The sequence below is a fragment of the Oppia nitens genome, unplaced genomic scaffold, assembly GCF_028296485.1.
Source record: "Oppia nitens isolate AA-2021 unplaced genomic scaffold, nextdenovo-longstitch-racon4-pilon3 scaffold18_pilon_pilon_pilon, whole genome shotgun sequence".
Classification (NCBI taxonomy): Eukaryota; Metazoa; Arthropoda; class Arachnida; order Sarcoptiformes; family Oppiidae; genus Oppia; species Oppia nitens.
Window position 1 is genome coordinate 1,952,301 of NW_026533197.1, and position 16,950 is coordinate 1,969,250.

Sequence of the window (16,950 nt, forward strand, 5' to 3'; positions counted from 1 at the left end):
TTAGTAATATACTGTACGTGGAGTACATTCAGTATACTAGATAACTAATATAATCTATTAAATACATGTATCTATATTGTACTGTCTATGAAATAAGTAAAAAAAAAAACACTTAACAAAGTATTTAGAAAAATTTTAATTTAAAATAAATGATTTTAAGCAAATCAAATACTAAATTTGTACAATAATTTATAATCACAAAATGTTTTTATATTTAACTATAATATATATAATATATTTATTAATTTAGTAACCCAATTATTATATTTATATATAAATATATAAAATTGTTAGTATAGTATTTTGAATAAACTTAAGAATATTTATATTAATTTTAAAAAAATGAAGTAATAGTATTGTTGTGAACATTTATATCTTAACGTAATTGTGGGTTATAATAGAAGTGTTTATTAATAGTAATGGTTTGAATAAATGTGTATATAATGTATAAATCGTGTATATGAATGGTATGTAATGGTGTTGTTATATGGTATACATAGCATGATATCTCTGTAGGGGTTATCCAATGGCTGGTATATGTTATGCCGATCTCCTACACCGTCAGCCGCCACGCAGTCTATAGTCGACGATATTTACGATATTTTTGTTGCCAGACTTAAGCACTTGTGAAGCAATGAAGCATTTTTGTGGCACATCTTATACATAGATATCTCTAAAATATCTTACATTTATCGATATGTTATATTGAGTTCCGTTTTGATAACAGAGCCTCAGGTCATGTAAAAGATGTATTGCTTTAAAATGTTGAATGCATTGAATGCTATGAAAACAAAAATGTATTGAAATTATGCGAAACATATTTTGCAGACCGCATGCAGTCTGGCATTTGTGTCGATCCAAACAAACTTCAATTACTATACCATAGTATCACTCTATGACTCTATGGATCACACTATTAACAACAATACAACCAATACTAGTTATAGCACTTTAAGCACATGTAGTACATCCAGCACTGGCCTTAACACTACTTCATACCGGTATTGTTCTCATTTGACTTAAATTTAATAAGATTTATTATAACTCAAACAATATAATCTATTATTTGTCACAAAAACTATATTTTTCATCCATTTTTCTTTAAACTAATCATTTTTTAAATCATTCCTATTTTTAGAAATGTATTATTTATAACAAACATTTTTGAATTATTTTTAATATTTTGTATAATACTGTATAATGTAGTGTATTTGGTGTCTTATTAATAATAAGTTATTATATTTTAAATAAAAGCGAATCTTAGATTTTAGGAAAAGTTTTAAGTTAAAACAGGTTTATCTATAATATGATCGTTATATAATATATTGATTACATTTTTTTCAACAAATTTACAAAATTAATGTCAAATATGATTTTTTTTAAAAATATAATCACAAAAATTATTTTGATTTATCATTAAAAAATAAATTTAGTTTTAATTAATATTTAAATTGATATGTGTGTGTGATTTGATGAGATGGACTTATTATCAGAAATAGTCTACAGAGGATCAGATCAGACACAACAATAATTGTCTTGAAATATAGTGTTTGTTTTACAATACAAAGTTGTGACCAAATAAGTCAACAATTTTTTTTATAACTTTTATTTTATTGTAACTTTCATACAAACTTTAAAAAACGAAATACTAAAAAAATCAATTTTATGTATTAATAATTAATTTTAAAAATTAATTTTTATTAATTATGTATTTATTTTTACTTATGCAAATTAATAAACAAATAAAATCTTAATAAATTATCATAATAAATTGAACTAAAAAACATAAGAAATAACTATAAATAATAAGCATATTAATTTTATGTAAATCTAATATTTTTATGGAAATGTAAGATAAATTTAAAAATAAAATGCATAATATTAACAATAATTGTTAAACATGCCTAATTTTATTTTAAAAATTTTATTACAAATAAATAAAATTGCCAAAAATAATATTTGATAGTTACCTAAAATATATTTTAATAATTATCAATAATAATAATAGCATTAAATGATAATCTTTAAGTAATGCACTAAGTTTTTAAACCAATTTTTATGTTACTTATATATCAATATTTTATAAATAATATTTCAATCTTAAAATTATAATTGGTAAATTAATATTAAGCATAATAAAAGTTATGCTTTTAATAAATTCAAATTTATTTTAGAGTAAATTGAGTGCAAATTAAATAAAATTACATTTTCTTGTTTTGAAATAAATTTCTACAGGAAATGAAAGTTATTTGTATCGCTTTTGAATAAAAATACATTAATTGCGTGATAAATAGTAATCACGCAATGAACACACATTGCATATATAATATAGAGTATAAATACAATATATAGACAGCATAGACACGCATCGTATAACAATATATTCATATATTTATAATTCAAATCTATAAAGAGATCCAATTTCAATAATTTCTAATTTTACATTAAGGTATAACCGTATTCCCGCCCCAAATGTAATTCAAATGAAACCTATTATTATAATTTATAAAAGTATAATATTTATAAGTTATAACTTTACTTTGAATCGTCAATATAGATGAAAACTAGAAATTTCATTAATAAAATTTATAGAAAGTTTCTAAAGTAATAAATGTCTATAAAAAATATATCTGTTGCGATTAAATATATTAATCGTGCAATTATTATGATCTCAGTGTTGGTTCAAATGTTTTTACCTATTAATCATTGTTTAAGCTTAACTACAGTATATGAGGTTTCAATATATAGAATTAATATTATTAAAATATATTATTAAATTTTTAGTAAAAATAACTAAAAATTATAAGTTTAGGAAATTACAACAATATAAGTATGGGGCTGTTCACATATTATGTTCGCAATTGTTCGCATGTAGTCATTATAAAAATTACGTTATCAAGTCCATAACCGCTAACAACCACTACACTACAAATAAAATATCTAAATTTTAACGTTCTTAACCCTCCCCTCCCCTCCCCATCGTTCGCCGACCCACTCCCATCAAGTGCGAACGTAATATGTAAATTACCCTATAATATTTTAGAAACTTTCTAGAAATATCTTTTTAATCATTAATAACATTAGTATGGCGTGGTTCACATATTACGTTCGCACTTTTTAAGAAATTTAGTTATTATTAAATTAAGAAATTAATCCCTTCCCTATGTTCGCAATTGTTCGCATGTAGTCATTTAAAAAATTACGTTCGCATGTCCCTAACCGCTACCCCCCCTCCACAAGAAATAAAATATTATTTTAATGCGAACGTTCTTAAAGTCTCTACCCCTCCCCTCCCCCTCGTTCGCAAAAGTTCGCTTTGACTAACCCTCCCTCCCCTCAAGTGCGAACGTAATATGTGAACAACGCCTAATACAATTTTTGTTTGTCATAGTATAATATTAATATTAAATTATTGCATTTGATCTAATATTGTAGATTAAAACCAATATTTATTTATTGATATATTAATGTAATTCTATTATTAAAATAAGATGTTAAATGCTAATTGTATTTTATTTTAAATTTAAAAATTTAATTCATTTTGCGTTAATTTTAATCACTTTGCTTTTTCATTGGTTAATGCAGTATTAGTATTGCAAACTTTGACATTGAATTAACGATATTTTGAACTAATATTAAATTATTATTAATATTTTTATTTATAGATGTTATTATAATTTCATAATAAAAGATTTGATAATGATAATTATAAATAATATATCAATTAATGTATTTTTATGCAAAAACGTATAAAATGATAATTATACAGAATATCAATATCAAAATTTAATTTCTATTTTATTGATGAAAATAACATATTCAATATATAAATAATTATTATATGGAATATATTATATATAAATAATACTGTATAAAATTTAAAATAATAATATAATATATATTAATTGAAAACATAATTATAATTTTATATATGATAATAAAAACATTAACTTTATTACTTTATTATGTGAGTTTAATAAATAAATAAATAGAGAGAGAGAGAGAGAGAGAGAGAGAGAGAGAGAGAGAGAGAGAGAGAGAGAGAGAGAGAGAGAGAGAGAGAGAGAGAGAGAGAAATTAAAATGTTGCTTAATTTGAAAATAATTCTCATGAGAAGGAAATTAGGAATAAGTTATGGACAGGCATTAGGTTGAGTGACCATTATTTTTGTTTCAGTGCCAAATGACACACCCATTCAATAGCATTAACCATTGAAGACCACCAATATTTTAAACACATAATAATACAGTAATACTGTACTGTATATGAAAACGAGTGTTGGTTTTTGGTAAGCATTGCTTTGTTTACTGTTTGACCAAATTTAACGCCTTATAACTTATAAGTTATAAGTCCTATAATTTCCAATATTTTGCGCTTTTTGTACAAATTATTGCCTTTTAATTATTTTTTAATTTTTGTATAAATATTTCATAACTAAATCGATTTAATATTGCATTTATTAACAAAATTCATTAATATAAAATTTTAACTAAATATAACTGGTGTCTTATATGTATTTATAGACTATATATAAATTAATTTCTTTGTTATTATTTGTTATCGAAATATGTTTTATAAATATTTAATAAGGATATAACAAATTTTCCACTTAAATAGATTTGTCATCACTTAATGAATTGCATATGTCTTGTCTTAAATATCTTGAAATTATTTTAATCCATACACAAAAACAGATGTTTTTATATTTTTACTATTAAAACCAAATGTCAACTTTAAATTTGATACAGTAATATGATTTTAATAATTATGATTTAAAAACAATAGTAAAGCATTTTTTTATTATTAATCATTTGAAAATAATATATTTTCATAAAATTCTGAAAGATTTCATATCTGAATTTGTTGTGTGTGTAAGTCTGCATACCTTTTTGTGTGGATATGTTGTGGTTGTGACTTGAAATACACAACTATTTGGAAAAGAGATGAATAAAATAGTAATGTTTTTCAAACCAATCGCATATTTCTTAAAAAATGAACACTTTTTTACCACCTCTTTGAACAACAAGATTAAAAATGATGTCCAGGATTTTGTCTGGCAATGCTGGACTTAGTATTTTCAACTATTATTTTATACTTTAAATTTTAAAATATATTAATACTGTACAAAATTTAAAATTTTATAATATCTATTTCTAAATCTATAATATAATATATTGTTAAATTATTCACCAAATATACACAAAATATTAAATAATATCAGTCTTCACAGCATATTTAATGAAAATTATATAATTTTAAGTATACAACTCTGTAATTAATAAATAATACTTATTAAAATAATTTATGTATATTTGATCAAAGTTTCATAATTAATTTTTTAATAATAATCTTTTATTAATTTTTAATTTAATAGTTTTGAATGAAGGTTTCTTATAATACAGTATGAAATTTATATGTGAATCAACTTGTATTTAAAAATAGAGTTATCTGTTCTATAAATATCAAAATTGTTATATTACTATAATATAACGATATATAATTAAATGGTAAAATGTAAAATAAATTTTAATTATATTTTATTTTATATAATTATATAATATAATTTATATAAAATAATCTAAACTATCTCTTATACAGTAGTTGTACCCGTATATAATAATGGTGTGTTTACAGTAAATTAAATTAAATAAATAAGAATAAAACAAACTATAATTTAAATCAAATAATTGTATTAATTGTAAGTAATATAACAATAGATGACTTATTGTTGATTTAAATAAAACTCCTACTATAGTGACGATAAGGATACACAGCGTGAGCTCACATATACTTTTGCCTCCCCTGTAGATACTGTACTGCTTTCAAAAGTTATATATACTCTACAATATAATTGTTTGCTTCAAAGTCTTATATGTGGTTTGGATTGCATTTGTAGCAAACGTTAGTGTTATAGACATTCAAATAAAAAAAAGAGAAAGAAAAAGAGATATATATATATATAWARAGAGAGAGAGAGAGAGAGAGAGAGAGAGAGAGAGAGAGAGAGAGAGAGAGAGAGAGAGAGAGAGAGAGAGAGAGAGAGAGAGAGAGAGAGAGAGAGAGAGAGAGAGAGATAGATAGATAGATAGAGAGAGAGAGAGAGAGAGAGAGAGAGAGAGAGAGAGAGAGAGAGAGAGAGAGAGAGATGTGAAATTGGAATAAAAGGTATTTATAATATAAATGTAGTTTATTTTGTAAATTTAGTAGACAGTCGACTGTATTGAGTATACTATGGACTGTATGCTGGAAAAGCTGTTTTTGACATCAATGCTTAAACGGTCGTCCCTTTGTAACTCTCGCTCTTTTTCATATTGTTTCCCACTTTTACATCTTTCGCTCACTCATTCATATATATATATATATATATATATATATATATATATATATATATATATATATATATATATATATATATATATATATATATATATATATATATATATATATATATATATATATATATATATATATATATATACTGTATATATATATCGCTTATATATAATATAAAGCACAATATACTGTATATTATGTGACAATTTTTGTATGAACGACCCAATTGTTTGGATAATCACAACCAGAATTATTGTTGAATATAAGGGACGAGTAGTCGATTAGAGGCCATCACATGCATTAGCAGACATTCACCGGTATGACTGTTATTCTGTATTTTGTAACTGTTATAAACAGCAACAACATTAAAGTCTGACAATTTATAGGATGAGTTTCATGTTTCAACATAACAAACACATAAAACTTATATACAGTATATATATATAGGTATTTGAGTTTACATTTTAATATGTGAGTTCAATTAGCAATTGTTAGTTTTGTAGAAATTGCAACGATTTTGTTATACTTATGTATTTAAATTTAATGATTATTAATATATTTAAATATTAATAGTTAATTATTAGAAAAATTACACATATATTTGAAAACAAGTACTCTGAAAATAATTCCTTGTCTTTATTCCTTGTTTTCTATATATTGAATTCAAATAAATTTGTTTAAACTTACATTTGTTTAAATAAATTATTCATTTTATTTATTTGAAACGCTGATAAAATTCTAAAATTTACGTTTAGTAAACACTCACACATTAAATGATGTGTTTATTTTAATATTTAATATAATTTCTAATGATGTTTAAGTTCACAAAATATATTGTAAATAGATTTGTGTGTTTAATATACTCTTTATTAAGAGTACATCTTATCTAAACTGATGCAGTGATGCGTGAGTTTGTGTATGCAATCAATGTATACACTGTTTGGCAAACAATCATTTCTGTGGATTGTATGGATGTATAGATGACTACAAGTATTGAAGTATAGGTGCATTCGATACGGTTTCCAATTCACTGTTCAGCTCCAGTGCCACACAATAACATATTTTGAGTTGCAGTTGGAAATGCATAGAAATGCATACATTATGGTTATGGTAATGTCTATAGCTATAGCTGTTACCAATGTGTTGGTGATGGCAATGGTTGGCAATGTCTGCCTCCAAGCGTTTGGTCGTTTGAGACTATTATATACATTGAACAGTATTTATAGTATGTATGTCTATGTGTTGTACATTGAATCGGTCGGTCCGTACATTCTTTTGTTGTTTTCATAGCACTATATATACTAAACATACTATACTTACTATAGTTTAGCCAAAACTCGTTGTATATTTGACTGACTATAGAGTAGGCCTTCAATACATTGAATGTCTTGAAAGCAGTTCTCCCTTGAAATCACTTCTAAGAAGCGATTCTCTCTCAATGTAAGCTATTCTGCATATATTTAGCACAAGTTATTAATTCCTATGGATGTCAATGTCTTATATGTTGTTAGTATACCATACATGCCATATATATATATATATATACTGTATATACCAGTGCTTACTATTTGCAAGCATTAGAGCACACGATCTCCCAGCGGGTCTGTTAGGACTGTCAGCCCAACTGCCTGCGACCCGAACATAGGTTTTGTCGTCCAAAATAAAAGAGTCCACACATTCATCACCTCTGGTGCCAAAATAATATCAAACAATTTATAACTTACTCTCTATTCCCTCTATGCCTGTCCTCTCAATACATTTAACACACTCTACAATATAGCTATGAATCAAATTTTACTTCTATTATAATTTGGTGTAAACGTTAAATCATCAAAACTCAATATTTTCATCGCCACTAATATTACAGAAAAACCATTTGACTATTTATGGGGCAGTTCTCCATTCATCTAACGTTTAATTAATATTAATGTGCATAATATGTAACATTACACACACTGTTTATATTTATACTGGTATATACAGTAATATAAATAAATATGTATAACATTACTGTATATTCACTTTAATTCATTGTAATAATTGTACAATAAGTTTACTTATCTGTAATATATTATTTTTATTTATACAAAACAGTTGTTTTGCTAATTATATAAAATTTCAACAAAATTAATATATAATAAGTTACATTATATTATTATTTTAAAAATATTATGATACATTTGTCGATAAGTGATAATGATATAACGGTATTGTATTGATATAGTTCACTATCATATATGTATTTATTTAGCTAAAGTATTTGAATAAATATATTATGCGTATGTATGTACAGTATGTATGTTAAATATATGATAAGTATTGTACATTTCATACATATTTACAGATATTGTTAGTTCCCATAAGTGTATTGAGTTATTTGAAATAATATTTGTCCTACTTTTACATTAAGAGAGCACCCATTGCTCTAAACACTTCATTTTCAATGCTATATCCAATTGGTTTGAATACCAGAATTGTATTTTTAGCATAAATTTAACACAAAAAAACTGTTAAAAACTGTTTATATATATAGTATTTATAAGTAGTCATAATTCAACATTTGTTTTTTATATGTAAAATACATTTCTAATAAAAACAACAATTATTTAATAAATAAATAAAAAACTTATATATTGCAAATACATTAAAAACATTTGAGTTTTATTTATGTCGATTGTACTTTATATAGTAACTAAAAGCTAAATCTAATGATAATATATTTGATGTCATTTTTAAAAATAAGCTTAATATATGATTAATACATTTTACAAAACAATGAAATGATGATAAAAGAGACCTACAATGGGAATGGCATTTAAAAACTGATTTTGTGACTTATATCCAGTTCTCGTGTATTAAACATAAGTCAGAGCTCACAACTCAAAGAATTAGTGTTTAGATGAAGAGATTGTTTAACGAAAAGTTTTCAAATGTAGATCCCTTTTAATGATAAGATATTTGACCGTCAGGTACACCTATTTTGGGAGATATATGACGGTAGGCACAGTATTATAGCGCTACTTATTTTTGTTAGTCTACCAGTGAGGCATAGGTATGACTTTTGCATTTCATATTATCAATAGTGTGGCAATCATCTGATCATACAATTGATAAGACAAAACACCAAAAATGCTAGAAATAGTCATTTTAGTAGTTGTATTACACTATACACTAAAGTACTGTCAAGTAATGTATACCGTTTTTGTATTAGTCAAATACGAGCTCAAAACATGTTTAATAGACGACAATTTATTCATTTATTTTCAAATCACAGTACAAAATATATATTATATCAATGCAATTGAATGAAAACTAATATACAGATACAGAGATATACCGCTGGGAATCACAACTTGGACTTAGGCTTAGACTTAAAGCTTAACATTTGATTGACAATCTAAAGACAGTCAAAATATATTCACATTTTTGCATTTAAATTGTTTTCATAATAATATACTGTATCTTAAATATATGATATATACAGTACTAATGCAATAGTCATATTGTACAGTATATAACTATTTACTCATCTTTACTAGTATTTAATATTAATCAACATATACTACTGTAAATATGTATATTAGTGTATATTTAAATATAATTTTACTAACAATACTGTAACTAAATTATAAGAAAAATTGTAATATTGTGTGTTTATACAAGTCATTCACGTTGTCTTTGTTTATATGCTTTGATTATCACCAGAAACTATATTTTGCTTTCCTTTATATATTCAATATATTTATAATCAAAACCATATAAACAAAGACAACGTGAATAACTTGTATAAACATAGACACTATTGCTTACTGTATTGTTTGCTACAAACTTATGTTATATAAGTTATAATCATTGGTACATATGGTGAGCATATAATTCATTGAAACACATAAATTAAATGAGAAAATGTGAATATTTATTGACTCACTTAAAGATATGTCTGTTTCTAAGGCCTACCTTTTGTTTAGTATAAAGCTATGAATGAATGATATGTATAAATGAGTTGTGAATTGAATTGATGGTCCGATAAATAATGAGTTAATGAGTTAATAATTATCAGTAAGAGGTAGCAGCGTGTAGATGATGGTGATGATGGAAAGGCATTGCTGGATGTCCTACAGGCGAGTGCTCATTGCTCGGTGGTGTTGGCATTCCCGCTGCCGACTGACAGACATACCATTCACTTAAGTTTGTTGTATGTGTTGTGTGATGACTATTTGATAGGACAGTATTATTAGCATTGATTGGCGATAACACAGTCGGACCATTGGTAGAGCCATTCATTTGGTTGATTGCATTGTTAGTATTGCCTGTGTTTGCATTGTTAGCATTGCCACCAAAAGAGTGGTTATTATGAGTATTATGAGTGCTGTGAGTATGTGAATGAATCGATGCGTTTGGAGTATGACTTGTGGTGTGATTGTTATGATTATGATTTGTATGGTTTGTATGATTTGTACCGTCGCTCTCATAACCAGAACCGGCACCAGAACTGGTAGATCCAGGAGCCCCTGATGGTGGTGGTGGTGGTGACTTGCCGTGAACTTTCATATGTTTTCTCAGTGAACTGGGATGTGTGTAACTCTTGTCGCAGCCCCGGATCTTACAGTTGTAGGGTTTGTCACTGGTGTGTACGTGTGAGTGCTTCTTGCGATCGGAACTGTTGGCAAATTTTCTATCACAGCCTTCATACTCGCATTTAAATGGTTTTTCGCCTATTTGTAAAAAACATTTTAATTTTTATATTAATATAAAATACAATATAATTTAGTTTTTACAAAATAAGTTTTCATTTGACTGAATGGCATAATAATGACTTTAAATATGTAATGTTTATGTACTGGTATTGAGTATGCAATTGATTTGATGTGTACTTTCAGTGTTATTGACATATTTGAATATATGAGAGCATCATAGCTATGATGACCCCTAACCTCCCTAACCTCTAATACTGGTTCGTTTCACACCTGCAACTGTTCTCCCCATACAAGAAATGTTTGCTTCTCTAGTTTTCTCTCAGCTCTCACTTGTGTTGTATTTCAGTCAAACAGTTGTAAAAATAAAGAACTATAAGAAAGTGAGGGGAGATAAGAGTCCTCAACACTTAAAGAGATTGCTTTGGGATGAGTGAGTCACTGAGTGAGTGAGTGAGTGAGTGAGAGTAAGAGAGAGAGAGAGAGAGAGAGAGACTTTTGCAAGACATTTACACACAATCTGTAGTATAGAGTATATGGAGAGTAGAAACCGGTCATGAATGGGGTTTTCATATTTCAAAAGAAGCTATACATTGACGGCCAACACATAACAGGCATTACCAACATTGCCAATACTGCCAACATTGCCATTATTGAGGATGAAATGGTCAAAGAGGGTGTGCCTCTCATTGCAGCTCATTGTTAGATGAGTTAGTGTTTTGTGAATTTTTATGCTCTCATACTTTCAAACGTTAGTAAATGAGCTCTCGATCTACAACTCTGCTATCATTTTGTCAGCGTTTGAAATTCAATCAATTAATCACTTGCATCCTCTCTCTCTCTCTCTCTCTCTCTCTCTCTCTCTCTCTCTCTCTCTCTCTCTCTCTCTCTCTCTCTCTCTCTCTCTCTCTCTCTCTCTCTCTCTCTAAACCACCAATTGTTAAAAACTATTGAAACCTATCAACAAAACACAAAATACTGACTTAATAATATGAATAATTATAATTACTTTACTCTAATTATAAGTTTACTCTATAATTAATACACCTCTAAATATTTTTAAATTACACATAGTTTTAAAGTCTAACTACTTAACTGTCAAATAATAAAGTAATTGTAATACAAATATATTTGTAATATTGTATGATATTAGTTATTTTGTATATGTATTATAATACGTTAGATTAAAGTGAAAGTTGTCTATTGAATGTACGTCAGAGTATGTGTCCAATTCATTGTTATGGTATCACATCAATCGCCTTATCATATGAGTTATACCGTATAACTCATGTTTTACAACATTTTTAATATAAATCATATAAGTATTAAAGCATTTGTTATAATTTTAATTCTCTATTTATTGAATTGATTTAAACAATTTCAATCTCAATAACATATTGATACTATTGAATGAAAAAAGTATTTTATGAATAATATAGTACTCGATTGAAACACGCGTTACAAATGTGTTATTGAATTTATAATCCGTTAAGAAGATTATCATAGAATATATAAAAACTGTTTCATCTCTCTCTCTCTCTATATATATATATATATATATATATATCCAGAATAATACTTAAAAACATTTCTATTATGATAACATATAAATTGATAGACGTTATTATACTATAACATATCTCATTATTCATATACTTTAGTTTTATTGATGCATATAATATTTATATCAAATATGTGAAATATGTGTCTGACTTGAAAATTATTACTAAATTAAAATCTGTTTAAAAAAATTATGACAGAATCACAAAATAAGTTAGTATTATAAGTAGATAAATATTGTTTTACATTCAAATAAATATATAAGAATATAAAGTATCAATTGGATTGATTATATAGATTTAAAATTGATAATAGACTAGTAAATCTCGTAAAGTATTTACAATTTAGTCATGCATTTCATAACGAGTAGTGTTTGAATTCAAAAGTGATATTAAATACAAAAGTAATTGTACTTTAAGTCACTTACATCCCTATTGGGGTCCGATTACTAACAGTCTAGTGATGGACACAAACTAACTCAAGTGTTGGGTCAACACAATTGTATGTATAAATATAATACATATARTATTGAAAGTATGGTTACAACAATACAATCAAATCATATGGCAATAGCCAACGATATAATCAATATATTCAGATAAACATTAAACAAAGTCTACATGTATACTATCTATCATATAATTTAATACARTAATGTTACCAAAACTTACTGAATTGCCATTTAATTAAATCTAGATAACAATAAATAATTAATGTAATGTACTAAATTATAATAATTGTGTRAACAATAATTAGATTGGCATTAATTGTTACTCTATGTAATTGACTAATATTAATTTATTATTATATCAATAGTTAACTAATGTAAAAATATAGAATTAATTTAACAATTAATGATTATAAAACTGTAGAAAGTGTGTAAAATATATAATGTATTTTTATAATACTGTATTTAAAAAATGAATACTTAAGTTAAATAAAATAAATTTTGAAAAATGACATTTTATTAAATTATTGACATAAATATATACTATTGTAAACAAGATTTAAGTGAAACTATTGTATTGTATTCAACAATATTATACTGGTATAGAACACTAGGATTTTCAATATTACAGTATTACTATTGATAGTACTTTACTGTAGTAATGTAATCCCTTTATTGTTTTACAAGGTTAGGGTCAGCAATGGATATAACCATTGGTATTGTTATTGCCTATAACTTATGGTCACATTTTGAACACATGAATTTCATTTTCAATTAGTTCAGTTGAACATATATTTACGATTAAATTATATTATAAATATATACCCAAAAGTATACACACGAGACAATTGCCTAAAATGACAACATTAGTGATATATTCAACTAAAAGTAATTTCCAGTAAAGATTTGATTAGTGATCCTTTAATTAGTTTACAATTTTACAATCACATCATATAGAAATAAAGCAATGAAAATTAACGACACTAAATCAATAATCATATAAGTTATGCTATAGTATATATTGTAAATAATACAATTTAAGTGAAACTAAATTTATAACTAAATATTAAAACTAAGAAAATGCGTCCGATTTGGCCAATAGTGACATTTTATCATTTTATGACACTATATCAGGTAATATCAATAATATCATTAGAGTCAGTTGAATAGCTAAGAAATGGACATTTTTACAACATATCTGAGACTAAAATTTAAGAAACACATCATAAATCAATGGCATTTGTTTTCAAAGCCCTCAAAAATTGTAAATATATTTTCACATAAAACTAGTAGTTAACAACAAAACATAAAATATTATTAATATTGTTTAAAAATGATTTTTGCAAACTATTGATTGTTTTTTAAAATAGAAGTCTATGTTAAGGTAAATAGCCTTAGTTTGTCACACACCCTGTCATTGGATACATTGGATACATTGGATGCGCTCTATCGACCACAACAAGTGTCTCTTTCATACAAATTTATTGCACATCTTTCCACATGAATGGCCATAACATATGCATCGCTATCTTAACTACTGATATGTTATTTATTATTACTATACTAATTGTTTTGCTTCCTTACAAATCTAATATTTTTACAATATAAGATTAATTATGTTATAACTAAATTAAAACTACATTTAAATTTAAATAACATTTTTGAATAAATAACTACTATTAACAATTTATCAATTTATGTATTATGTTTTAGATAATCTATTTTTTTAGTAAAAGTGAGTGAATGAGTGACTGATTGTGTTTTTGTATGTGCCCGGGGCTATAGTAAATATATTGCTGTATAATGAGTATAGCAAACGCTGCTAATAGCTAACCTAGCTTAATCAATTGTTATATCTACTTGTTATGTGGTTTTCAGTGTTAATGTGTTARACTAAAACCTATGTTTTAAACATATATTTGAGTAATTTCAAAATGTATTTTCTAAATTGTAAAAACTTTTTCAAAGTAATGAAATGCCATTTAATGTAATTTTTAAACAAACATTTCAAGGCTTTTTAAGAAACGTGTTACTAATGTTTAAAAAAAAGAATAAAATAAATATAAAAAATATTTCAACGATATGTTTGAGATAAACAGCTTTGATGTCATAAAAATGTTTGGATGGGGGGAAGGGTTAAATAAATGGTTATTTATAATAAGTATTAATAAAAGAGATGGTATAACATACCAGTGTGTGTCCTCTTATGAATTTTTAGGTTTTCACTTCTAGCAAACACTTTGCCACAGTTTGGGAACGGACAGGGAAATGGTTTTTCTCCGGTATGGACTCTGATATGATTGACTAATTTGTATTTGGCTTTAAATGGTCGTCCATTACGGGAACAGTCACTCCAATAACATGCATGATTTGAACACTCGGGTCCCCCGACGTGCTCTACAGTAATGTGAGTCACTATTTCATGCATTGTTGTGAATGACTTATTGCACGGCTTCTTAGGACTGGACTGTTCGTTATCTATCCATAGACATGTCATCTCCTGCTTTATGGGACAGTTCCTCATATATCTAAAGAAAGCGCCCGAAGCATGTGCTGTGTGATGCATATTCATATGATTCATGTGACCCATTGGATTCATTGGTCCATAATGACCAGTTAGGTGATGATCATTGCGTGGAGTTTGATTAAAACTATGCTCAGGTCTACCGTACATATCAGTGCCCGGTAGTGTTAGTCTCATTTGTCCATTCATATGAGGTGGCGGGTGATGTGCGGCCGGGTGGTGATCAAGACTGGGGAATAACACATGAGTATCTGCATTGGTGTGATGAGGACCATGAAGTGCTTGAGAAGCGGACACAAACATTGAAGTTGCGTGATGTGGTTGGACTGTATTAGCCGATAAGGCATCGTGTGTGGCCAGACTACCCGCAAGAGTAGGCATATGTGGATCGCGCCGTAATAGGAAATCACGGGTAGCATAGCCGTGATGGTGATGATGATGGGGTGGATGATGCATACCATAGCCATTCTGGGTTCCGAAAGTCTGATGATTTGGTTGATGCTGTCCAACAGCACCTACACCCACACCAACGCCCACAACACTTGAAGCATCGGTGGGGTGAGAGGGACTTAATTTGATGGTCTGATGCATGTGAGCAGCAGTCGCGCTGTCCATAAAAGGATTAAGCATTTCGATGACTTTAACAATGCTTGAGTTGTKATTATGTATAACGTCTTAATGTCCTAATGTCCTGATGTGTAATAATCAGAAAGAAATAAAAGTTGATATCAGACACAACACAAACACTTCAAGTGTCACTCTATGTGATAAAGAGAACCGCAAAGATCGCATCGGTAGGTGAGCTATACTCGTGCTGTGCCGTCACCAACACAGACATACACACCATTGAATTGGTCTCAACTATGAAATTCTCCAAWTCTTGTCACTAGTATTTGGAGAGAGTGTTTACCCTACGGGGCGGTCACCAAACCATATGACGTATCCGGTGTGAGCACTGCCTCATCACTTGGTATGTTAGCCATAGTGTTATGGATCTAACTATTTAGTTATGAATTGTAGGGAATTATATACTATGGTTGTAGTGGTGCTCAACTAACTGATCCAATAATACGGATTCTGGCAGTGGCTCTGCAGGTAATTCGTTTGTTGGCCATCCCAGCAGTGACGCCACCAACGGTGATGCCAAAGCCCACTACTGCGCACCACTACTAGCCCTACCACATAATGGGCTGATCCCTGTGACAACATATTGAGCTCCAGTACCACCACATCAATCGACTCTAAGCTTCTTATAAATGCTTCATAGCTTAGCCTCTGGCAATGGGAGGGGTTTTCACTGATATTTATGACTCAAAATTTTACACTTCGCTAATCTATTGTATCACTTTTCAGATGCTTTAATATTATATGTATTAATACATTCAACTAAT

At 27.4% G+C, this 16,950-nt stretch overlaps 1 protein-coding gene across 1 annotated transcript; it reads right to left on the reverse strand.

Annotated features, from left to right (window-relative positions):
* Window positions 1-10,351: 10,351 nt before the first annotated feature.
* Window positions 10,352-16,231, reverse strand: LOC128965667 (zinc finger protein ZIC 4-like). The gene is made up of 3 exons (XM_054312406.1): window positions 15,226-16,231; window positions 10,794-11,048; window positions 10,352-10,643 (listed from the first exon to the last, which is right to left on the reverse strand). The coding sequence occupies exons 1-3, from the start codon at window positions 16,187-16,189 to the stop codon at window positions 10,390-10,392; spliced, it is 1,473 nt and encodes a 490-aa protein (XP_054168381.1). The 5' UTR covers window positions 16,190-16,231; the 3' UTR covers window positions 10,352-10,389.
* Between the last annotated feature and the right edge of the window lie 719 nt (window positions 16,232-16,950).